The 18,838-nt window shown below is 46.9% G+C and overlaps 1 protein-coding gene across 1 annotated transcript in view; it reads right to left on the reverse strand.

The window, feature by feature from the left end:
* robo2 (roundabout, axon guidance receptor, homolog 2 (Drosophila)) overlaps positions 1 to 18,838 on the reverse strand; it is a 1,057,792-nt gene that overhangs the window by 115,104 nt on the left and 923,850 nt on the right. The window contains exons 11-13 of the mRNA XM_052015293.1: positions 17,004 to 17,085; positions 15,291 to 15,459; positions 6,193 to 6,359 (exon numbers count right to left, since the gene is read on the reverse strand). Of these exons, the coding sequence (XP_051871253.1) occupies positions 6,193 to 6,359; positions 15,291 to 15,459; positions 17,004 to 17,085 (418 nt within the window). The remainder of the gene's footprint in view (positions 1 to 6,192; positions 6,360 to 15,290; positions 15,460 to 17,003; positions 17,086 to 18,838) is intronic.

Raw genomic sequence — 18,838 nt, forward strand, 5'->3', positions numbered from 1 at the left:
GTGCGACTATTAGCCTTGTCTTTCAGCTCCCCATAGATTGGCGTTGGTATTGGAATTGGTTTATTATTGTCACTTGTACCAGGGTACAGTGAAAAACTTGTCTTGCAAACCGATCGTACAGATCAATTCATTACACAGTGCAGTTACATTGAGTTAGTACAGAGTGCATTGAGGTAGTACAGGTAAAAACAATAACAGTACAGAGTAAAGTGTCACAGCTACAGAGAAAGTGCAGTGCAATAAGGTGCAAGGTCACAACAAGGTAGATCGTGAGATCAGAGTTCACCTCAACGTATAAGGGAACCGTTCAATCTGGGGAAACAAGTGGGACGAGGTCATCCCACTCCCAACAACCTCGACCACCAGAAGGTTATGCAGCAACTGTCAAATAGCCTGAAACTCACCATCTAACCTACAACTTGATGGACAAAAAAAGCACCCGAGAGCAGCTGCCCTTAAAGAGAAAAATACAAGGCCACGTCCAGTTAGAGCGGAGCCACAGCTTGGTTTGGACTTGGATAATTGGAAGGGACCCACTTGAGACCCTCCTGCTGTTAATTGCGAATCGGAAAGGGTTCACTCTCTGTTTGCCGACAGTCCAAATCCAATCAGGCCGAGTGACATCTCGTTGACACAGGCTCCTACCTCTGGCTCCCTAGGATGCAGATCTGTGCGGCCACAGCCCTCTGAAGCTGCTGTTTAAATGCCAGGCCCACAGAGGCCTGTGCTTGGGCTATGGGGAGACCTCAAATCTGCAGAGTCTGTGCCGACGGGGTGGTGGCAATGACAAGTTAATGGCAGCTAACGCACAATTCCAGGGAAACTTCTAGCAGAGCAGAAGGCCATTGGGCCCATTGTACTGGTACTAGCCCTAGGGCCATGACAACATAGAAGGAAGACACTTAACCTTCAGAGTACAGAAGAATGAGAGGGGACCTCATAGAAACATTTTGAATGTTGAAAGGACTGGACAGAGTAGATATGGCTACGTTGTTTCCCTTGGTGGGTGAGTCCAGGACTAGAGGGCACAGTCTTAGAATTAGAGGCTACCCATTCAGAACAGAAATGAGAAGAAATTTCTGTAGCCAGAGGGTCGTGGATTTATGGAATTCGTTGCCACGTACAGCTGTAGAGGCCCGATCATTGGGGGTGTTTAAGGAGGAGATTGATGGGTATCTAATTAGTCAGGGTATCAAGGGATATGGGGAAAAGGCCGGGAACTGGGGCTAGATGGGAGAATAGTTTAGCCAATGGTGAGGTAGCGGAGCAGACTCAATGAACCGAATGGCCTGCTCCTGCTCCTTTGTCTTGTGATCTTGTGAACCCCTACAAGTCTGTTCCGCCATTCAATAACCTGACAGTTATTCTGTAACCTCAGTTGATACAATAACCATCTCCTGTTAATGCCTTTGCACGTTCGATTTGGTTAGACTCCTTCCTCACTTCTGCAAAAGTTTTCCTTTCACGTGATTCTGCTTCCACCGCCCTTTCTGACCACAGCAACTAACTGCGCAAAAATATTAGTCATATCACACGGAAACAGGCCCTTCGGCCCAACAACTCCGTACCAACCGATAAATACCCACTTACACTAATCCTATGTGAATTCTCCGGGTCAGATTGCTCCTGGGCCTGGCCAAGGTGGCCATTCACAGCTCCAGGCGGTGGGCAGTCGTGGGATCCGCCCAAACTGATTGCCTGCCCCTCTTCTGGGGTTACCCCTGTGCCCGTATGTCCCGGGGAAGGAGCACGTGGTATCCATGGGTACAATGGGGGATTTCTGGGACCGGTGGGGGTCTCAGGGGCTCGAGTGAGTTCTGGATAGAGATGTCTGTGTTATAATTTGAAACAATTGACTGTAAATAGTATGAACAGTGGAATACTGTCGTATTGAAATGGTGATGCTGTAATCACTGAATAGAAACATAGAAACATAGAAAACCTACAGCACATACAGGCTCTTCGGCCCACAAAGTTGTGCCGAACATGTCCTTACCTTAGAAATTACTAGGCTTACCTATAGCCCTCTATTTTTCTAAGCTCCATGTACCTATCCAAAAGTCTCTTAAAAGACTCCGCCTCCACCACAGTTGCCGGCAGCCCATTCCCCACACGCACCACTCTCTCAGTAAAATACTTACCCCTGACATCTCCTCTGTACCTACTCCCCAGCACCTTAAACCTGTGTCCTTGTGCGGCAACCATTTCAGCCCTGGGGAAAAGCCTCTGACTATCTACAGGATCAATGCGTCTCATCATCTGATACACCTCTATGAGGTCACCCCTCATCTTCCGTCGCTCCAAGGAGAAAAGGCCGAATTCCCTCAACCTCCTTTGGAAAAGGAAAAGAAAATTCCTCCACTAATCCCATTTTATTCTCCCCACATTCCCATCAACTCCCCCCAGATTCTACCCCTCACCCACACACGAGGGACGATTTCCAGCAGGCACTTAAACCGCACGTCTTTGGAATGTGGGCGGAAACCAGAGCACCCAGGGGAACCCCATGTGGTTACAGGGACAACGTGCAAACTCCACACAGACAGAACCTGGGGTCAGGATTGATCCCCGGTTGCTGGAGCTGTGATGCAGTGGTTCTACTAGCTGTGCCATCGTGCTGGTGTCTGATTCCAACAACATTCTCCTACTCTGGAGTTTTGGTCGCATATCTTCAGTCTGTGTTCTCTGGTCATTCTCTGGTCAAGCAAACGCATCCACCTTACTTTTCTCAGCTATCGTCTGTCATCCAAAAATCTTTCTTTGGCAGCTCTCCCTCCCGTAGGTTGGATCTTGATGGTCAACCTTGCACTCAATGTCAGCAAGACCAAGGAATTGATTGGACTTCAGGAAGGTGAAGTCCTCATTGAGGGGTCAGGGGCGGAAAGGGTGAACGGCTTCAAGTTCCTGGGCGTCGCTGTCTCGGAGGATCTATCCTGGGCCCAACACATTAATATAATCACGAAGAAGGCATGCCAGCAGCTCTACTTCATTAGGAGTTTGAAGACATTCGGTATGTCACCAAAGACTCTTACAAATTTCTACAGATGTACAGAGGAGAGAATTCTGACTGGTTGCATCACTGCCTGGTGTGGGGGCTCCAATGCGCAGGATCTCAAGAGGCTGCAGAGGGTTGTAGACTCAGCCAGCTCCATCACAGGCACAACCCTCCCCACCATCGAGGATATCTTCAAGAGGCGGTGCCTCAAGAAGGCGGCATCCGGGACATGCCCTCTTCTCATTACTACCATCAGGGAGGAGGTCCAGGAGCCTGAAGACCCACACTCAGTGATTCAGAAACAGCTTCTTCCCCTTTGCCATCAGATTTCTGAACGGTCCATAAACCTATGAACAGGACCGCATTATTTCTTTCTTTCGCACTATTTATTTATTTTTTTATACAAATAATAATTTTATGTCTTTGCAAAACCACAAATTTCCCATCAAATAAGTCAGTGATAATAAATCTGATTGTGATTCTGAACTCCACGTTTCCGGTGTGACTTTGGAGCCCCACTCTTTGATGGCAGTGACGACCACTCCTGTTGTACACGAAGTCTGGGGTGAAGAAGGCGTAAGACCTGCTGGTCTCTCTCCCCTTGGCCTTCTACTCAGCCAGTCAAGCTTTCTGCGTTGTTCACCTCCTCAGTATCTATCAGCCTTGAATACACTTGGGACGGCATAGTGGAGCATCTAGTAGAACAGTTGCCACACAGTGCCAGGGAACTTGGGTGTTGTCTATGTGGAATTTTCTTTTATTATATTCATTCAAGGGATGTGGGCTTCGCAGGCTGAGCCAGTATTTAATTGCCTGTACATAGTTGCCCTTCAGAAGGTGGTGCTGAGCTGGCATCTTGAACCGCTGCAGTCCTCGAGGTGTGGGTACACCCAGATGTTGTTAGGGAAGGAGTTCTAGGACTTTGACCCAGCGACGGTGAAGGAACAGTGATATGTTTCCAAGTCGGGATGGTGTGTGGCTTGGAGGGCAACTCCCAGGGGGTGGTGTTCCCCGTGCTTTTGATGCCCTTGTCCTTCTAGCTGGTAGAGGTGGTGGGTTTGGAAGGTGCCGTCTGAGGAGTCTTGGGGAGTTGCTGCAGTGTGCCCTATGGACGGTTCAAACTGGTTGCAAAGAGTTTGCACGTTCTCCCTGTGACAGCATGGGTTTCCCCCGGGTGCTCTGGGTTCCTCCCACGTCCCAAAGACGTTTGGGTTGGTAGAGCCATTGGCCACTGTAAGTCGACCCTAGTGTGTAGGTGAGTGATAGAATCTGTGGGGAATTGATGGGAATGTGGGGAGAATAAAAAACGGGATTTACGTAGGTTTGGTGTGAGTGGGTGGTTGATGGTCAGCACGGACTCGGTGGGCTGAATGGCCTGTTTCTGTGCCGTATCTCTTGATGTCTCTGCAGCACAATGACTCAGCCTCCACAGCTCTCTGGGGGATAAGGCAGCTTCCATGCACTTCACATTTCAAATGAAGTAACAGGACAAAGGATGACAAAGGCAGCTTGTCTGGTGGTTGTTTTTCCACGGTCTAACTCCAAGATACTTGGGGTTCTTTCATTTCACACTCATCAGGGCTAGAGGCAGCAATAACTAGATTGCAAGAACTAGATTCCTGTCTTTGTCTCCGGCGCTGAACACATACCAATGAACCAGGTGCTTAAATGCAATCACAAGGAAGGCGTGCCAGCGTCTTTACCTTCTTAGAAGGTTGAGGAGGTTCGGCTTGTCACCGAACTCTCTAACAAACTTGTACAGATGTACTGCTGAAAGTATCCTGACTGGTTGCATCACGGTCTGGGACGGCAATTCGAATACGCAGGAATGTAAGAAGCTGCAGAGAGTAGTGGACTCCACCCAATACATCACGGGCACATCCCTCCCCACCATCGGAAGTATCTACAGGAGGTGCTGCCTCAAGAAGGCAACATCTCTCATCAAAGATCCCCACCAACTGGGCCGTGCCATCTTCTCGCAGCTACCATCAGGCGTGAGGTACAGAAGCCTGAAGTCCCACACCACCAGGTTCAGGAACAGCTACTTCCCTTCAACCATTCGGTTCTTGAACCAACCGGCACAACTCTAATCACTACCTCAGTATAGCCACTTTGACCATTTTGTACTACAACGGACTTTCTTCTGTTCTAATTGTGTTCTTTCTTGTATAATTTTATGTAATTTATGTTTAATTTATGTTTCTCTTGTGAATGTTGTGTCTCTGATGCTATGAGCCTGTGATGCTGCTGCAAGTAAGTTTGTCATTGCACCTGTGCACACATGGACTTGTGCAGATGGCAATAAACTCGACATTGACTTTGACACCTCCTCTCTTGACATCGAAGGAACAGAACACACACAGCTGAGTAAAATATGACCAGGAACAAAGTTACAAGATTAGGAGGCAGTCAGTCAAAACTGAGGTGTGTCGGGACTTCTTCTCACAGAGGTTGGTGAATCTCTGGAAGTTTCTGTCCTGGAGGGTTGTGAGGGCTAGATTATTGGAATTGGAATTGGAATTGGTTTATTATTGTCACATGTACCGAGATACAGAGAAAATCTTTTGTTTTGCATGCCATCCAGATAGATCATGTCATACACAAATAGTAAAAAGAAAACAGAATGCAGAATACAGTGTTACAGTTGCAGAGAAAGTGCAGTGCAGGCAGACAATAAGGTGCAAAGGCCATAATGGGGTAGATTGTGAGATCAAGAGTTCATCTCATCATGTGAGGGAACCGTTCAATAGTTCATATGAGAGGTCTGTTCAAGAGTCTGATAATAGCAGGAGAGAAGCTGTCCTTGAGTCTCGTGGCATGTGCTTTCAAGCCTTTGTATCTTCTGCCTGGCAGGAGAGGGGAGAAGAGAGAATGACTGGGCATTTGGAAATTCTGGGAAATAAGGACTGTGGGGAACTGGCACAGAAGAGTTTGGTCTGGGGTAGATCAGCCAGGATGGTGGGACAGACTTAAGGGGTTTAGTGACCTACTCCTGCACCTATTTTCTTGCCCTTAACCACCCTACAATACACTGGCCAGCATCCCCTATAACTACAGACTGGTATCCAAATCTTGCAGACCACTTCTTCTTGCACCCTAGTCTGTCGCTAACCCGTCGCTGCCCAGGGATGTAACAACAGCTCTGCTCCAGAACAGTGCCGCCCCAACCCAAGCCCTGCCAACAGGGAAGTTCTTACCTTGAGTGCGGACAGGGTCGGTCATCTGGCTGGGGTCACTGACTCCCTGACCGTTGACGGCACGCACCATGAAGAGGTAGATAGTGTTAGGCCTCAGGCCCCGGACGGTGAACAGAGTATTCTTCACCCGGTCTGCCACTGTTTGCCAGCTGTTGCTCACAGATTGGCTGAAGGAGAAAAATACAGAAAAAGCTTGTTACTTCACCACTTCTTTGGAGTTCAGCCCTCCCCTTCCCAACCCGTGGCATGCTCCCCTCCCTTGTCCCTAATGGCTCAGCTTCCTGCTCTTCTTCTCAGCCGATACTCTTCCCTCCCATTTCCCACAAGCACCATCCCTTCGTTCCCATTCCCAACCATCTTTGGAAGGACAAACTCCAAGGCGGAGTACAAAGTTAATGGCAGGATTCTGGGTAGTGTGGAGGAGCAGAGGGATCTGGGGGTTCATATCCACAGATCCCTGAAAGTTGCCTCATAGGTGCATAGGGTAGTTGAGAAAGCTTATGGGGTGTTAGCTTTCATAAGTCGTGAGATTGAGTTTAAGAGCCACGAGGTAATGATGCAGCTCTACAAAACTCTGGTTTGACCACACTTAGAGTATTGTGTCTGGTTCTGGTCGCCTCATTATAGAAAGGATGTGGAGGCGTTGGAGAGGGTGCAGAGGAGATTTACCAGGATGCTGCCTGGTTTAGAGAGTATGGATTATGAAGAGAGACTAAGGGAGCTCGGGCTTTACTCTTTGGAGAGAAGGAGGATGAGAGGAGACATGATAGAGGTGTACAAAATATTAAGAGGAATAGATAGAGTGGACAGTCAGCGCCTCTTTCCCAGGGCACCAATGCTCAATACAAGAGGGCATGGCTTTAAAGTAATAGGTGGGAAGTTCAAGGGAGATGTCAGAGGAACATTTTTACCCAGAGAGTGGTTGGTGCATGGAATGCGCTGCCTGGGGCGGTGGTGGAGGCAGTGGAGACACTGGTCAAATTCAAGAGATTGCTAGATAAGCATATGGAGGAATTTAAAATTGAGGGATATGTGGGAGGAAGGGGTTAGATAGTCTTAGGCGAGGTTTAAAGGTCGGCACAACATTGTGGGCTGAAGGGCCTGTGTTGTGCTGTTCTGTTCTAAGTCCTATTGTTCTATGATCATCGCTTCTTCTTCCACCCTCCCAAATGGCACTGAAGCCTCTTCCCTCTTCCATTCAGCGTCGCTATATCCTCCTCCTCTCAGACAGCACTGTTCCCTCCTCCCCGTCCCTCCTGTCCCTTCCTCTCAGACAGCACTGCTCCCTCCTCCCCAGCCATTGGTGGACTTGGTTTCAGCAACTTTTGAAAGGGTCCTGTTGAATCTGCTTTCACCACCATTCAGACAGCAAGGACTGGCTCCCTGTTCGTCTCAAACTCCTCCCCTCTCATCTCTGCTTCACATTCTCCTTTTATATGGAAGGTTAAGAAGGGATCCAAGCAACGACTAAAGGATTCAGTAGCGTACATGGAACATAGAACAGTACAGCAGAGGAACAGGCCCTTTGGCCCACGATGTCTGTGTCGAACATGATGCCAAATTAAATTAATTCCTTCTGCCTGCACATGATCCATCTCCCTCCATTCTCTGCATGTTCATGTGTCTGTCTAAATGCCTCTTAAACACCACTATCATATCTGCCTCCACCACCTCCCCTGGCAGCCTGTTCCAGGCACCCACCACTCTCTGTGTGAAAAACCTACCTGCACATCTCCTTTCAACCTTCCCCTCTCACCCTAAAACTATACCCCCGAAAATTTGGCATTTCTACCCAGGGAAAAAGAAATTCTGATTGCCTATTCTATCAATGCCTCTCATAATCTTATATACTTTTATTAGGTTGCCCCTCAACCTCCAACACTCCAGAGAAAACAATCTGCGTTTGTCCAACCTCTCCTTATATCTAACACCCTTGTATCCAGGCAGCATCCTGATGAATCTGCACCCTCTCCAAAGCCTCCACATCCTTCTTGTATGTGAGGCAGCCGGAACTGCACACAATACTGCAAGTGCAGTCTAACCAAAGTTTTATACATTTGCAAGTGTGTGTGTGGGGTGGGGGGATAAGAGAGAGAGAGAGAGAGAGAGAGAGAGAGAGAGAGCAAGAAAGAGAGAGAGAGATAAAGAGAGAGTGAGAACATGTGTGAGAGAGAGATAGAGATAGAGAGAGATAGAGAGAGATAGAGAGAGTGAGAGAGAAAGAGAGAGAGTGAGAGAGAAAGAGAGAGAGTGTGTGTGGGAGAGAGAAAGAGAGTGAGAGAAATAGAGAGAGAGGGAGAGTGAGAGAGAGAGAAAGAAAGGGAGAGAGATAGAGTAAGAGAGAGAGATAGAGAGTGAGAGAGAAAGAGAGAGTGAGAAAGAGAGAGAGAGTGAGAGAGTGTGTGGGAGAGAGAGATAGAGAGATAGAGAGAGAGTCAGAGAGAGTGAGAGAGAGAGAGTGAGAGTGAGAGCAAGAAAGAGAGAGAGATAGAGAGAGAAAGAGAGAGTGAGAGAGTGAGAGAAAGAGAGAGAGTGGGAGAGAAAGAGAGAGACTGAGAGAAAGAGAGAGAGAGAGAGATCCAGAACTCTCTCCTCCAAAAAACTGGTTATCTGATCAACTGAATATTTCAACACTGAGATCGCCAGATTGTTGGCAGATTAGGGTATTAGGAGTTACCAAAGCGAGGTGGTGAGATGGAGGTATGGGAAATAGCTGTAATGGGCTTGTGAGATTGAATGGACTCCTTTGGCTCTGAAGTCCCAAACAATTTCATTACGAAGGTGCCTTGTGGTTACCAAGCCACCTGCCTGTGGCAGCACTTCTACCTCTTCAACTTCAACTCATTACTTTAACTTTGTCTGGTCTAAGCAGAGTAATCACAGCTTCAACTGCCCCGCAGAGCTGAAGGACTCATTTACCAAAGCGATGTGGAAATAGACAGACTGAGAACAAAGAGTAAACACTCAGTTTCATGCTATAATACAATTACCCCAGGCATAATGAGCTCTGGGACAATAGTTCCTGAACACAAAATATATTTTATTCAATGACCCTGTGGCTCCCGGTTGCTCAGCAACTGGAACTGTTCCTCATGAGACCAGGACAGAAAGACTTGCATTTCTATACCTTTCAAGATGTCCCAAAGAGCTTCACAGTACTTCTGTAGTATTGGCACAAGGTGCGCAGAACAAGCTCCCACTAAGACATGAGGAGGATGCAGAGAGGCTTTGAGGAGGTTGGGGCAAGACGTGGGTAATAGACATGGATGAAGCATAATATGGAAAAATGTGAGGTGATCCACTTCAGTACTAAACATAGAAATAATGACTGTTTGTTTCAAATAATGGGAGATTGAAAATGTTGGTCTAAAGAGATCTGGGGTACTTGATTAACATAGAACACAGAAAAACTACAGCACAATTCAGGCCCTTCGGCCCACAAAGCTGTGCCGATCATGTCCCTACCCTAGAAATTACTAGGCTTACCCATAGCCCTCTATTTTACTCAGCTCCGTGTACCTATCCAACAGTCTCTTGAAAGACCCTATCATATCCGCCTCCAGCACCGTTGCCGGCAGCCCATTCCACACACTCACCACTCTCTGAGTAAAAAAACTTACCCCTGACATCTCCTCTATACCTACTCCCCAGCACCTTAAACCTGTGTCCTCTTGTGGCCACCAATTCAGCCCTGGGGAAAAGCCTCTGACTATCTACCCTATCAATACCTCTCATCATCCTATACACCTCTATCAGGTCCCCCCTCATCCTCCGTCTCTCCAAGGAGAAAAGGCCGAGTTCCCTCAACCTGATTTCATAAGGCATGCTCCGCATTCCAGGCAGCATCCTTGTAAATCTCCTCTGCACCTTCTCTATGGCTTCCACATCTTTCCTGTAGTGAGGCGACCAGAACTGAGCACAGTACTCCAACTGGGGTCTGACCAGGGACCTATACAGCTGCAAGAGGTTTGTAAGAGGTTTATAGTCAGGCACATGAACATGCAGGGAATGGAGGGATATCGATCACGTGCGGGCAGAAGAGATTTTGTTTAATTTGGCGACACAAGAGACACTGCAGATGCTGGAAATCTGGAGCAACACACAAAATTCTGGAGGAAATCAGCGGGTCAGGCAGCACCTGTGGGGGGAAAGGGACAGTCGACGTTTCGGGCCGAGACCCTTCATCAGGACTGGAAGGAAAGAGGGGAGATAGTCGGTATAAAAAAGTGGGGGAAAGGGGTGGAGCGAGAGCTGACAGGTGATGTGGATCCAGGTGTGTGGGGGGGGGTGACACGCAGGTGAGAGAGGGGGGAGAGTGGGAATGATGTAAGAAGCTGGGAGGTTATAGATGGAAGTAACAAAGGACAAAGGCTCCCTCCCTTTATTCCATGGTCCACTGTCCTCTCCTATTAGATTCCGTCTTCTTCAGCCCTTTTTTACTTCCACTTGTCAGATGTCCCTTTTGGTCTTTGAGGGGGGCCAATTCTCTCAGTTGGACAGTGGACAGGTACGTGGATAGGAAAGTTTTAGCAGGTTATGGACCAAACGCTGGCAAACAAGACTAATTTGGATGGGGTATCCTGGTCGGCATGGACCAGTTGGGCTGAAGGGTCTGTTTCCATGACTCTGTAGTCTGTGACTCTAATCAAGGGATATAGGAATAGTGCTGGAAATGGCGGTGAGATGGAAGATAGACCATGATCGTGTCGGATGGTTCGTGAGGCTGAATGGCCTTCCCTGTTCCGATCTCTACAGCCTTAAATGTCCCAAAGTATCAACGTGACAATGAGAAGGTCATCTGTTTTAGCAAGTCCAGATGAAGGGTCTCGATCTGAAACATCGACTGTCCATTTCCCTCCACAGCTGCTGCCTGACCCGCTGAGATCCTCAAGCATCTTGTGTTTTTGCATCAGTTTTAGTAATGTTGAATGAAGGGCAAATATTAGCCCAAGACCAGGGAGAGCTCCGTGTTTCCTTGATCTGAGGATTTTTTGATAAGGCAGGCATGACTATGGCTTCAAGTTTCAGCTCACCGGACAGCACCTCAGACACCGAAGCCCTCAGTTGGTGCTGTATGTAAAAACTGACCTGGATTTTTTTTAGCAGGATTTGAACTCACTGTGCCTGGTTCCTGAGGTGAGAGCCCAGGTGATCCAGGTGATAAAATTTACACTTTTAGTGGCAACATAAATGCAGCTCTCCAAAATGTCACACTAGGAAAGGTTTAGAGGAGTGTGTGCCCAATGGAGGTAATTGAGGCTATCTCAGGTAGGCACGTTGGTCGGCAGAGACGAGTTGAGCCGAAAGGTCTGTTCTTGTGCTGTATGACTGTATGACTCTGTGACTTGATGTACAAGTGACGATGGAGAACCAAAAGACTTGATCATTCTGAAGGCAGGAGATCCAATCTCTCCACAGCCTCTGAGGGAGTTAACATCAATCAGTTAACTAGATACTGAATTTAAAATCAAAACTAGTCTCAAGACTATGAAATAATTCATGAATTGGATGGGTTATTAGCAAATGTCCTTCAGGGAAGGAAATCTACCATCCTGATCTGGTCTGGCCTTTGTGTAACTCCAGACCAACCAACTGTGATTTAGTTTTTAAAAATTTTTTTTTAAATCTAAATTTTTTAAATTTAAATTTAAATTTTATTTACAGCGTGGTAACAGGCCCTTCCGGCTCAATGAGTCTGCGTACAAACTCCTTACAGACAGCAACGGGAATCGAACCCCGATCGCTGGCGCTGTAATAATGTCGCGCTAACTGCTACGCTACCATGCGGGCAATTAGGAATGGACAATAACTGCTGGCATCACCAGCAATGTACAGGCACAGTAGTGTAGCGGTTAGCATAACGCTATTACAGCGCCAGCGACCCCGGTTCAATTCTGGCCACCGTCAGTAAGGTGTTTGTACGTTCTCCCCATGTCTGCGTGGGTTTCCTCCGGGTGCTCTGGTTTCCTCCCACATTCCAAAGACATGCGGGTTAGGAAGTTGTGGGCGTGCTACGTTGGCGCCGGAAGTGTGGCGACATTTGTGGGCTGCCCCCAGAACACACTACGCAAAAAGATGTATTTCACTGTTTCGATGTACATGTGACTAATAACGGTATCTTATCTTATCTTACATGTCCTATGAACAAATACATTTCAAAAACTAGGGAATTCTGTTGATTTTGTACTATGTCCCATGCACAGGAAGGCATGTTGAGGGGGCCAAATGCACAATGGATAACTTCTGGGCAGACAGCTTAAAATCGGAGCAGACAAGGGATCCAAATTGTCATGAAGATCTCAGAGGCTCTGAGGGAGTAGAGGGACTCAAAGAGGCGAGGGTTGAGGAAGGCATGGAAGGAGTTGAAGTCAAAATACTGTAGATGCTGGAAACCTAAAATAAAAATGGAGAATGCTGGAAATACTCAGCAGGTCGGGCAGCATCTGTGGAGGGAGAATAATATGTGTCGTGAGTGGGTTACAGAAGTGAGTCCACGTGTTTACACCATTAAGGAATCACACACATTCCCCTCCAAAAACTATCAGATTTGGATACTTGTTGTCTGTCATGCTTTCAACACCTTGTCCAAGTAATTCCGGAGTCAACAATATCCACAGAGGGAAGTTATGTTAAACCTGAACACTCGTTAGGACATAACTGGATTGTGTCCAATGTTGCTTGACCTGCTTCAGGGAGAATGTAAAAGTCCAAGAGTGATGCGAGGAACGAACGGTTCCAGGGATGAAAGATCTCAGCTCCTGGGTTGGAGTGAAGAAGCCAGGGTGGTTCTCCTTGGAGCGAATGTTGGGAGGTCAATTGTCCACTGTGTGTAGAATCCGGAGGGAGTTGAAGAGAATATGGGGAGAAAAAAATGGGTGTAGTGTAGGATGATTGTAAAATGGGTGGTTGATGGTCAGTGTGGACCTGGTGGGACTCTCTATGACTCTAAATTAGAAAGGGGATTTGATGGAGGGATAAGGGTCATGACAGGCTTGGACAAGATGGCTAAAGTGTGGTTCTTCCCATTCGCAAATGGGTAAAGGAATGGGAGACACGGATCTGAAATTCTAGGCCAAGATACAGTGGATGAGAGGAAAAACTTATGCGGGGTGTTCTGATGGTCTGGAACTCACGGTCTGTAGGGATGGTGAAAACAGAATCAATCAGGGCTTCCAGAAGGGAATTAGAACGGAACCGGAGAGGGAATAATTTGCAGGGATGTGAGGGAAAGAGCAAGGAATGGAACTAATGAACACTCCAGGATGGCTTCCTTCTGTGCTGTAGCAGTTCTATGCGAATCCCTCATCACTGTCTCCCACTTTGCAAAGTTTTGCATTCTCTGTGCACTTTGAAGTGCTGCCCCCTGCATCCAAAGTCCAGGTAATTTATCCAAATTGGAAAGAGTAATGGATCCAAAACTGAAGTTATATTTAATCATACGGACACTGATAGAATGAATGAGGAAAAACTTTTCACTGGAACAGAGCTGGTTAAGAGATTTATTGAGATTTTACTTGAATTATGCAGAATTTTGACAGGGTTAATGGAGAAAGACTATTCCTCTTCATTTAGGGAATCAGCGACTATCTATTTAAAATTACATTGAAGGTGTAAGGAACAAAGAATTGGAACTGTCTTTACAGAAGGCCACAAGGCCCATGGAATGCTATGGGGGTCATAGAGTCATACAGCATGGAAACAGACCCTTCAGCCCATCATGTCCATGCCAACCAAGATGTCTATCCAAGCTGGTCCCATTTGCCTGCATTTAGCCCATATCCCTCTAAATCTTTCCTGTCCATGTATGTGTCTAAATGTTATCTAAACATTGTTATTGTACCCGCCTCTACCAACTCCTCTGGTGGCTAGTTCCATACACCCACCATCCTCCATGTGAAAAAGTTGCCCTTGAGGCCCCTTTTTAAATTCTTAAACTTATGCCCTCTCGTTTTAGACTCCCCTATCCTGGGAAAAAGACTGTGGCCATCCACCTTGTCTATGCCCATCCTGATTTTATAAACCTCTATAAGGTCATCCCTCAGCCTCCTAGTCTCCAAGGTAAAAAATCCCACTCTATTTCACCTCTCCTTATAACTCAAGCCCTCCAGTCCTGGTAACATCTTTGTGAACCTTTTCTGCCCCCTCTCCAGCTCAATGATATGCTTCCTATAGCTGGGCAACCAGAACTGCACACAGTACTCCAACTGTGGTCTGACCAGTGACTTGTACAGCTGTAACATGACATCCCAATTTTTGTACTCAGTGCCATGACCAATGAAGGCAATCATGCCAAATGCCTTCTTCACCACCTTGTCTACCTGTGTCACCACTTTCAGGGAAGTAGATCCCTGTATCCCTAGGTCTCCCTGTTCTACACACTGTCCAGGGCCCTACTATTTACTGTGTAAGTCCTGCCCTGGTTTAACTTGGATAAGTCCTTACTGTTAACTTATGCTGGAGGTAACAGAGGTTATTATCAGGGAGAAACAGGACAGTATTACAAACAGAGGAAGACACTAGGCTTTTGGAAAAGAATTCAGTGGTGTTTTATACTGTGAGGTTTCATACACAAAATGGACTAAATGGTCTCCTTTCTGTAAACATTCTGAGCTTCCAAATGGCCAACTTCTACCCAAGAGAAAACTTACGTCCTGTATTTCTGATCCGCTTCAACCCCGACAAAGAACTTTCAAGTTGTTGCAATGTAGGGGACACAGCAGCCAACTTGTGCAAAGTAAGCTCCCACTAACTCCAATAACAAGATCACGACTTAAGTGATGTGGTTTGGGGGAATCAGTGTTACCTCAGGGCACCGAGGAGGTATCCTCTGCTCTTCTTGCAAAAAATTAGCCCTGGGCAGATGAGGACCATGTTCAGAGTCTCATTTGAATGACGGCACCTACGGCGGTGCAGAGCTCCCTCGGCGGTAAAGGAGCAGTGAGATTCCCCCTCATTCTTCTGAGCTCAATCTCATCTCATCTAAAAACCACAGAGTGTATGCAAGCTGCCTGCACTACTCCCTCCTACTATGCCCTGGGCTGGTAAGTTTATGGAATAGGAGACCTGGAGATGGATGAGAGGACATTGTGCTGGTGTACCTGAAGGCTTCAATAATGTACGACGTAACTGGTGAAGACCCAGCGTGTTTCCCCGGCAACCAGGAGAGGGTGACGCTGCTCTTTGTCACATCAGCGACCTGAGGCTTGGAGGGTGACCCTGGAAGAGCATCCACGTCCGTCTTGATGTTGACTGTCGATGCTCCTGACTCTGCAGAGAGAGAAAAAAATCTGAATTTGATCTCCTTCTATACTAATTATCTTGTGACCCTGACCCACGATAACCTGGAGCACCGCACCAAACATTTATCTGGCCAACAACCACGACCCTTGACCCACCAGTGACCTGCAGTTTAACCGTGACCTCTTATCTCCGTGCAATCTGCAGAACTAACCCCAACCTGATTGCCCATCAATCCCCAGGTTAATCTTTGACCCCGGCATGCCCTCCCCCAATCATCCCCTGACCTTCGCCAACAACCAACCTCTTGAACATGCACTGATATTTAATTATTTATTCATAGGATACAAGTGTTATTGCCAAAGTTGGCAGTTGCTGATTGTCCTGAACTGATCCATCAACTGAGTACCTTGCTGGGGCTACTCGAGGGCGGTTAAAAGTCAACCCCCTTGATAGGGTTAAGGAGTTGCACTTAAGCCCTGATACTTAACTGGATTTAAATTGCTTATCATCCAGAATCACGCAAGTGCTATAGCACAGAGGAAAGGCATTCATTCCATCAAGTTCACTGTGACTCATGATAAGGCAATCACGTCAGGCCTGTTCCCTTAAACTTTCCATACGGCCCTGCAAATTAATCTCTTACAATTACGATCCATTTCAGAAGGCTCTAATTCGCTTGGTTTCCACCACCCCCACAGGCAGTGAGTTCCAGGATCTAACAGCGCTCTGGGTTAGAAGCCTACATCTTTTTGTCCATCCCTTTACATCTGTGCCCCTCGCATTGGCCCATCCGCCAATGGGAATAGCTTCCCTCTACTTATACTCTAAACTGGCCAAGATCTTTCGCAGCTCCTTCAAATCTTCGCTTTGTTTAGAGAACAATCACTCTTGTCAGATTTGAACTCCTGTCTCTGGAGTGTAGTAGACTGAGGGGTGACCTGATAGAGGTGTATGAAACCATGAGGGGTATAGATAGGGTGAATGTACACAGTCTTTTTCCCAGAAAGGGGAACTGCAAATTAGAGGGCGTAGGCTGAAGGTGAGAGGGGAAAGAGTTATAAGGGACCTGAGGGGCAACTGCTTCATGCAGAGGGTGGTGGGTCTATGGAACGAGCTGCCAGAGGAAGTGGTAGAGGCAGGTACAATAAACAACATTTACGACACATTTGGACAGGTACATGGATAGGAAAGGTTTAGAGGGATATGGGCCAAACGTGGAAAAATGGGACCAGCTTGCTGGGCACTATGGTCAGCATGGACAATTTGGACCAAAAGGCCCATTACTCTATGACTTTATTGTTACATTGAGCTCTGGATAGCTGGTCCAGTGAAGTAATCACCGTGCTACCATATCTGTAACTTGGCACTGATTGGTTTGGCATTTTTCTGCCGAACTTCTCTCATGTGCCGCTGTCTCCTTTTCCTTCAATGTGTGCCGGGTTGACCAACTGGCCCTGCCTGGGTCCCTTTCTGATGTTCCCTCCAACCCCTGTCCATGTCTGTTGCATTCCCTTGGCTTCTCAATAACGAGAGCACTGCTAATGAATTAAAAACCAAGATTGGGGAATTACCTCGCACTTCTAAAAACGCACTCCAGGAAGTTTCTCCACTTGAGCTCGTGGCCACACACGTGTAGATCCCAGAGTCTGTAACCTGAAATTTGGATAAGAGGATCAAACATGATCTTTCATTCATTCCAGAGTTGCGTGTAGGCAAATATGTGATCATCTACTGAACATTAAGAAGATAGAACAGGTAGAACAGACTTTTAAAAGGTTAAAAAGTAGACTTGTGGAGGTCTATACTTGTCACAGATTCTTTAGTGGTCTAGTAACACATACACTGGAGTCCTTATTTGTCATTGTTAAAATGGTGTCACAACAACAACCTCACACCCAACGTCAGCAAAACCAAGGAACTGATTGTGGACTTCAGGAAGGGGAAGTCGGGAGAACACACACCAGTCCTCATTGAGAGGTCGGTGGTGGAAAGGGTGAGCAGCTTCAAGTTCCTGGACGTCAACATCTCAGAGGATCTGTCCTGGGCTCAACACATTGAGGCAATCATGAAGAAGACACGCCAGCAGGTCTACTTCATTAGGAGTTTGAGGAGATTTGATATGTCACCAAAGTCTCTTGCAAATTTCTATCAATGTGCAGTGGAAAACATTCTGACTGGTTGCATCGCTGCCTGGTATGGAGGCTCCAATGCACAGGATCGCAAGAGACTGCTGATTGTTACAGACTCAGCCAGATCCATCACAGGCACAACCCTCCCTGCCACTGAGGACATCTACAAGGGACGATGCCTCAAGAAGGTGGCATCCATTACTAAGGACCCTCACTATCCAGGAAATGCCCTCTTCTCACTACTACCATCAGGGAGGAGGTACAGGAGCCTGAAGACCCACACTCAGTGATTCAGGAACAGCTTCTCCCCCTCCGCCATCAGATTACTGAATGGTCCATAAACCCATGAACACTACCTCGTTATTCCATTTTTGTGCATTATTTATTTATTTTTGTTATTAAAAGTAATTTTATGTCTTTGCATTGTACTGTTGCTGCAAAACAACACATTTCACGTCATAAGACAGTGATAACAAATCTGATTCTGATTCTGATTCTCGCTCTGAAATGACATAGACAGGTGGAAGAAGATAATCAGAGGCTAATCGAATATTGTCATCGAGGTCATGCTGCAGCTGTGCAGACTGGACCGAGAGCACTGTGAACAGTCCTGGGCGGCACAGTTAAGGGAGGATATGCTGGGCATAAAAGGAACTGCTGGAGAAAGTCAGCGGGTCAGGCAGCATCTGTGGAGGGAAATGGGAAATGGACAGTCGACATTTCGGGTCGAGACCCTTCACCTGCAGGGTACGTTGGCCTTGAGGAAGAGCAAAGGATGTTTAGCAAACATTACTGGACTCCAAGGACTAAATTATGAAGAGCAATTCCACAAACAAGAAATATATTGATTGGAATTTAGTAAGTTATGAAAAGCAGAACCAGTATTTCAGGAGCAGTTCAAAGTAGCTGTGACACTTTAATCTGTACTGTTATTGTTTTTACCTGTACTACATCAATGCACTCTGTACTAACTCAATGTAACTGCACTGTGTAATGAATTGATCTGTACGATCGGTGTGCAAGACAAGTTTTTCACTGTACCTCGGTACAAGTGACAATAATAAACCAATACCAATACCAAGTACTTCCACACCCAGATGTTGGCAGAAATTTGGAACTCTCTCCAAGTCACACGCCATCCTCACAGTCTTTCTTAGAAATACATGAGTTTCTCCATCATCATTGGATCTCAAACTGGAGCTCAGTGGAGCACACGCCCCTGTATATATCAATAGTGCAGGGGTGCAAATGGTTGAGCACTTCAAGTTCCTAGGTGT

Source organism: Pristis pectinata, chromosome 4 (genome assembly GCF_009764475.1).
Source record: "Pristis pectinata isolate sPriPec2 chromosome 4, sPriPec2.1.pri, whole genome shotgun sequence".
Lineage (NCBI taxonomy): Eukaryota > Metazoa > Chordata > Chondrichthyes > Rhinopristiformes > Pristidae > Pristis > Pristis pectinata.